The 7,314-nt window shown below is 46.2% G+C and overlaps 1 protein-coding gene across 2 annotated transcripts in view; it reads right to left on the bottom strand.

The window, feature by feature from the left end:
- Positions 1-2,092: 2,092 nt before the first annotated feature.
- KCNK10 (potassium two pore domain channel subfamily K member 10) overlaps positions 2,093-7,314 on the bottom strand; it is a 76,752-nt gene continuing 71,530 nt past the window's right edge. For both annotated transcript variants that reach the window (XM_030214566.1, XM_030214567.1), the window contains one exon: positions 2,093-3,901. In XM_030214566.1, the coding sequence (XP_030070426.1) occupies positions 3,281-3,901 (621 nt within the window). In that variant the 3' untranslated portion in view covers positions 2,093-3,280. The remainder of the gene's footprint in view (positions 3,902-7,314) is intronic.

Here is a 7,314-nt window from a genome sequence, read left to right as displayed (position 1 = left end):
GTCTTCACCAGAGTAGCCCCCACACTCTGGAATGCACTCGTTGAAAGGCTTCACTCAACCCCAAACTATCTCTACTTCAGGAAGCAGGTGAAAGCTTGGCTTCTCTCCCAGGCCTTTAATGGAAAAAAGCAATTAACTTGATGGTTGCTCACACACACAAGGACTAACACTGACTGCACATACTGTAGCAGGATTTTCTTATCCACTTCTACCCTAGCTGAGATCATTTTCATGCACCTTTCTGACTTCACATGCAACTTATTTTGTAACTCAGTGGTTTCCAAACTTTCTCGGGTCACGGTGCCCCTAGGCTACACATTTCCTCATGTCTCTCTCTCTCCCCCGCCCCCCCACCCCCCCGTCGCCACTGGTAGCAGAATTGAGTCCTATCATTGACAGAGAAAGAAAGATCCTGAGAGCAGATATCTCCTGGAGGGAGGCTCCAAGGGAAGGAACCCTCCCTAAAGTGTGGTTGGGCTGCAGTACCTGGGGGGGAGGGGGGAGTCCCAGGGAAGTGGAGAGTGGCCCTAGATCAGACGTTTGCACCCTGTAGAAGCCCAGGGATTGCATGAATGAGGAACTGAAGACAGCAAAAGGTAGAAATGTGTCTTTATTTGCTGTGAAGATATATTTGCATACAATGGAGACCCACTGTATGCAAATCTTTCTCACACTAACATGGTAACGTGTATATGATGGCAGATAGATGACAAGGAGGCTCATTTTCAAAGCACTTAGCCTCCCAAAGTTCCATAGAAACCTATGGAACTTAGCCTCCCAAAGTGCTTTGAAAATATGCCTCAAAATGGCCCATCTAGTCTGCTCAAAGCAAATTATTCCCCCTCCCTCCACATCACCACCACATGCCTTGGTTTACGGTTGCAGCTGCCATTTTGTGCTGTTAATACCACTCCCCCTTTCAATGTTTATGTTTGTTTGGATTTGATAGACTGTCTTTCTGAATAACAAGCAAAGCAATGTACAATCATAAATCAATATGAGGAAAAGAAATTCAACCATCAACAGGAAAGCAAAAGTGAGGAGATCACTACAGAGTAAGAGAATTAAGGACTTTAACTGTAGCGTCACCCAGGTTACCTTCCCCATCCCATGGCTTCCTAGAAGTACAAATATAATTTCACTGCTGCTTTGAGCTGAAGTGCTCGGTGCTTGGGTTCCATCCTCTTGACGACGTTAAGGGATCCTCTATGTTTTTCCCACAGCTTGTTGAATTCTATCACTGTCTGAATCTCCACCGCCTCCTTTGGGGGGGTCATTCCAGGCATCCACCACTCTTTCCATGAAGAAATATTTCCTGGCATTGTTTTTGAATCTCCCTCCTTGCACTTTCATATCAAGGTCCCCTAGTTCTACAGCTTCCTTCCCTTTGGCCAGGGTTTGTAATACTTTTCAATTATTTTAGCGTCTATATCAAATCTTTCCTGTCCCTCCTCTACTCTAGAGCACCGATTCTCAGTCTTCTCATGGAGGTGCACCTAGCCAGTTTGGTGTTTAGGACTACCATAATGAATATGCATAAGATAATATGCATGCACCCTGCCTCCAATGTTTGCAAATACCCAACTGGCTAAGTGTGCCTCCAGAATAAGATTGATAAGCTAGAAACAGAACTGGTAGAAGCCAGGGAAATTGTGAAGCATAACGTACTGATCCTGCAGGTCATTAGGTAGCCATATTGGTAACAGCAGGCAACAGCTCCCCAGAAACCAACTGGTGGTGGTTGGGTGGTGTGCAGCAAACCACAGAGATCTGGGAATACAAGTGCTCTTGGTGGAAAAAAAGTTGAGGAGGCCTAAGGTTTGAATTAAAGCATAGGAACTTGAATGTTCTGCTAACCAGAACGGTCATGAACCAACGATGAAGAAACCATAACCACACTTGGATAAGAAATCATTTCTTATGAGCAGCCAATTTTGGGACATACCCTTGCAGATTAGATGAGCACTATGACACAATCCTTACTCAATTTATTTTTCTATGCACAGATCATGACAGATTCAAAACAATATTTCAGTCAGTTTTATTTTTATTATTTGAAATTTAGCGCCATTTCAGATCCTGTGGAGGAAAGGGTCTTCCAAAGCTGTGCAAACCAAGAAAGCAAAAAAAAAAATAAAAATTTGTAAAATACTCCTTAGAAAAGTTAGAAAATATGATGGCACTTAAGCTATAAGCACTTAAAACTTGTTGGTCAAACTCATTTGTGATTTTTTTGTTCTTTGCTGTTGACTTTTGAGTATTGTATAATGCAACATAGATTCAGCTTCAATTTAACCCTTAATCCACCAAAGGGACACAGAGCCCTGAGATTGTAACATGACCATGATTTTACTAGAAAGCTTTGAAGCCTGAATTTCATTTAACCATGAAAAAAAAAAATCCTCCTGCAAGAACTGGGCTTCATGCATGCAGCTGGCTCCCTTTTTCAGCATTACAGAACTAAACTGGAATTTCTTCAGCAACATAAAATGTGAACAATAATTTACTTTAAAAAAGACACACACTCATTAATGCAATCAGTAAAGTTGCCCCTTTGAAAAATAAAAGAAACAATCAACCTTTTTTGTCAACAGTAGCAGATTCATGTACAATGTTCTTTGAAGACATGAATTTTTGCTTTAAAATGTCATTACGACATTGGTTTAGGGTAATATCCACAGTGTTTTTAAGATGAAAGTGATCAAACATTCATGGTGTAACGTGCTGATGTCATGTCAGCCTCAAGCTGATTTTGGAGGTCAGAAAGATGATGCATCCGATAAATAAAGTTTTTTTAAAAAAATGAAGTCTGTTTCACGTGCCAAGGTAAAATGTAGGCATTATCTGTCTTGCCAAGCACCAGAAACTCCATCGTATTTTGTTCACCACACATGCATGTCTCAACTTGCTGCAGGTCCATTTGAGAGATGAACCAGTCTAGCCTTAGGGATCTCTAGCAGAATAGATGCCCTCTGCAACCACTGTGGCCTGATGGGATAGCCACCCAGTTGTATTGCCATGGCAACCCCTCCATCTCCAATTCACCATGGCAACCTTCCATGCATGCTGACATCCTTGAAGCATCTCCTATCATCATTCTCACGTACTCTGTTTCTGGTACATTTCGACAGAGCAAATTTTCAGTCCTTGTATGGCACAGTGAATAAAGTCTTCAATGTCTTATAGTTCCAGTTGAATCAAAAGTCTGTCTAAGGCACATGTCTTAACATTTCATCAAAAAGAGGACCACTTAGATACATTTATTTAGTCGAGAGTCTATTCAGTTTCTGTCTTCAAGTAAAGCTTTGTTCTCATGTTCCCCATCTTTGGTTTCAGTGGGCACTGACCCATTCTGCAGCTCTGAATGCTGGATGAAGTCAGATAAGGTGGCAGTCTCTGAATTGCACATTTTTTCTGTCTCGTCTTCCTTTTTCTCCTCATCACCCGCATAGTGCCTGAAGGTCTCATAGATCTTGCGTACATCTTCGGGGATGTTTTTCTTCAGGTCCTTGTTTTTCCGCTTCATCAGCTTGGAGCAAGAGGTGGTGGAGGAGGAACCAAACTTGTTGACGATGTTGTCCTCTGATGCCCCCTGTCCGTGCTTGCTGAGCTGCTCTGGCCCCTTCAGGCGCAGGTTGTTGGGCCGGTTGATGCTTTCCTGAGATGAGGCTTTGAAACGGCCAGCTTCGAGCTCAGCGAACACAGAACGTTTCTCTGGGGAAAGCATATCCAAGGAGTGGGCCCTCTGATCTAGGCCCAGGCGCCGGCGCTCCATGCTACGGATGGTGGCTGCTCTTTGTAGCTTGTCATGGATCTCCACGCTCATCCGCCGCCGGGTCTCTCGGAATTCTGCTGTTACATTGGCTTTCCACTCTGCGGCATGGGCTTTTATCTCACCAACCTGGAATATAAAAATATACAGAAGACAAGGTCAAGCATCAATGGCTGGGATCTTACTTCATATCATTCTTCTGCTCCCTGTTCTCTCTCCATCACTGTCTTCTCCGTCCTTCTTTCCTACTCTTTTCTATCACCATCTTCTCTCACAAGACAACTGTTAGGGGGCAAAGGTTGCAATTCTTAAAGTCTGTCCCTATACGCTTTATTAGTCAATCACTGCTCAGACACTGAAAGGAAGGGAGGCATTTTACAATGAGCTGCAGATTACTGCCACGTTATGCATGGGTTTTTTTTTTCTGACAGTGCATACTTATATTGCAGCAGTAATTTGCATGCTCATTGATTATTGCATTTTGGCGGTAAATGTTTGCAGAAAGCTTGTTAGAACCTGTGTAGTCAGTAGCTCTTAGCTCTAACACATTGATTCTGCATCGACCCCTCGATGTAATACTGAGGGCTCTACCTTACTATACTCACCTGTGCTGTAGCCTCAGGAGGGCCTGGGTGGGTCTGAGCCCACCCACTTTGGGCAAAGGCCCACCCAAAATTACAGCACCCTTGCTGTGCCTGGCAGGGATCCTCGAGCCCCGCCAACTGAAGAGGTCATGCCCCCAGAACAGTCCCCTTCAGTTGGCAGTGGGTGGCACTGTCCATGGGTTGATGCCGCACTGCACCCTCCCCCACATGCTCTGGTTTCATACATGCACAAAAACTGAGAATGTGCTGAGGGGGGGGGGCCTAAATTGTGGTCCAAGGACAGTGCTACCAACTGCAGAATAAAGGGGAGTGTTTGGGCCATCAGAGGAGGACTCTTCGGCTGACAGGGCTTGGGTTCCCTGTCAGTTCAGGTATTTCTAATTTGAGCTAAAGGCAGAGAGCGGGGGGGGGGGGGGGGGCAGAGAAAAAATGTTGTGCCCACCCATTTTGGGCTCAGGTTCACCCAAGATTGCACATCTGGCTAGGCTATTGAGATGCCCTACCAGTGATGGAAAGTGAAAATAATTGTTATCTCTCCCCTTGTCACTTCATGGCTGACAAGAATATACTTGCATGCCAAACGTTTCCAGGAAGCAGTGGTGTACCAAGGGCAGGGCGGTGGAAGTGGTCCACCCCGGGTGCAAGCTGCAAGGGGGTGCAGGGATCAGCTGTGCAGCTGTCGGCTCCACCGGTTCCCTGCTCCATCTGAAGTTACTTCCTGTTGCAGGCAGAGAACCGGCAGATCCGACAGCTGCACGACTGCTCCCTGCACCCCCAGGAGGTGATGCTCTGGGGGGGGGGGGGGTGGAGGTGATGCACCATGGGGGAGGGGGACGTGATGCGCCTGGGGGGAGGGTGGAGGTGATGCGCTAGTGGGGTGATGCGTCAGGGGATGATGCTCTGGGGGGGGGGGGGGGTGGAGGTGATGCACCATGGGGGGAGGGGGAGGTGATGCACCGGGGGGGAAGGTGGAGGTGATGCGCCAGTGGGGTGATGTGTCAGGGGATGATGCACTGGGGGGGGGGGGGGGGATGCGCAGCAGTGATCTGTCCCGGGTGGCAGCCAACATAGGAACGCCACTGCCAGAAAGGACTAAAACAGCCCCAGTACTGGTTGCCTGGGTAAAGGTTTGGCAACACATTATTTTGAATTCAAGCATATTTGTGTTTTGTTGCCACTCTCATCACACATCGTCAGGAATATTTGCCTGAGAACAGCATCTGAACATGCTGCTACTTATCCCCACGCAAAAAGCCATATATTTTCCAACTGGCAAATCGTTCTCTGTCACTCTGCAAACGAGGGCGATGCTGTGAAAGTAAGCTGCATGGTCGAGATAGTGGAAGAAAGGAGTTTTCAGTGCTTCCTATGTGAGGCGGATAAGATTGATGCAAATACAAGACTCCAGACTCATTGGGAGTAGCTACTTACCGTAAATTACTGCTTGTTTTTTCTTCAACAACAATGCTCTAATGCCCCAATGATCGAGAGCCAACACAGGCGCTAGAAGCTATCAGATCCATACTAGCGCTCACGTTTGCTCCCACCCCTTGATCAGAGCCGGTGAGCACGAGAAACAATGAGCTCACTGGCGCTGACCACAAGTAGCAAACGCATGCTAAACAGGGCATTAACTATTCCTCCGCAGTGCTCAGCAGGCAGCGCGCCAAACAAGAGCGCTGCTGCCGCATCGAACCCTATGCCAGATCGAAGCTGGCCTTAGGGTTTGCAGAGAATTGGGAGCCCTATCCAGCATGCATCTGCATGCTTGCAGGCCCCCCACCCCACCCCGGACACAAGAGGCTGGAGGTCCTCCCAACCCCCCACAGACCTCCCCCCCCCCCGGAGAGAGAAGGCTAAAGGGCTGGAGGTCCGGTGTTCGTTTGGGACAGGAATGGGTGGGGACTGTGCCTTACTGTTAACATAGAGGTTGTTGTGATGTATTTATTATTTATTTATTTATTTATTTATGTTTATTTACTGTCTTCTTGAAGATATTCACCCAAAACTGTTAACACAGCAGACAATGGCACAGCAGTTAAGGCCACCTCGAGAGGTGTAATTAACCATATCCTGTGTGTAGTCTACCATGTAGATAATATGTGGTAATGATTTTTTTCTTTGCATTAATTCTATGGCAGTTCTCCCCAAAATTCTGGCAATGCTCCCAACCCTCTTGTTCCTTATGCCCCTCCCTCTTTCTCCCCTAGCTCTTCCTGACATCAGTTTCTAGGTTTACTGCATGTGAGATCAGTGGTAAACAAGGCAGGTTTAGGGACCCTTTTACTAAAGCTTAGCGTGTTCTAACTGCTAAGAAACCCCTAGATACAAAATGTAATTCTTGATAAAAGGACCACTAAGTGATTTAATTGGAGAGTAAAAGTTGGATGTGTTCTGTTTAATGGAAATGTGGATGGGTCAGACCAACGGTCCATCTAGCCCAGGATCCTGTTTTCCAAACAGTGGCCAAAGCAGGTCACAAGTACCTGGCAGAAACCCAAACCGTGGCAACACTCCATACTACAAATCCCAGGGCAAGCAGTTGCTTCCCCTGTCTGTCTCAATAGCAGACTATGAACTTTTCCTCCAGGAATTTGTCCAAACCTTTCTTAAACCCAGATACGCTAACCGCTGTTACTACCACCTCTGGCAAAGAGGGGTAAAAGAGATTCTGTATCACTGATATAGGAATTTCATCATGTCCTACACTCTGGAATGTACTCCCTAAAAGGCTCCGCTTAACTCAAGACTAGCTCTACTTCAGGAAGTAGGTGAAAATTTGGCTTTTCAACTAGACCTTAATGGAAGAAGTAACTAACTTGTTAATCTCATTTGCATACACAAGGAGTGAAATGGGCTGCACATACTCAGCAGGACATGTTTATCCACTCCTACCCTAGCTGAGATAATATTTAATCACCTCTCTGACCTCATGTG

The sequence above is a fragment of the Microcaecilia unicolor genome, chromosome 9 (assembly GCF_901765095.1).
Source record: "Microcaecilia unicolor chromosome 9, aMicUni1.1, whole genome shotgun sequence".
NCBI classification, from domain to species: Eukaryota; Metazoa; Chordata; class Amphibia; order Gymnophiona; family Siphonopidae; genus Microcaecilia; species Microcaecilia unicolor.
The sequence above is the reverse complement of the archived record's forward strand: the minus strand, read 5'-3'. Positions and strand labels throughout refer to the sequence as shown.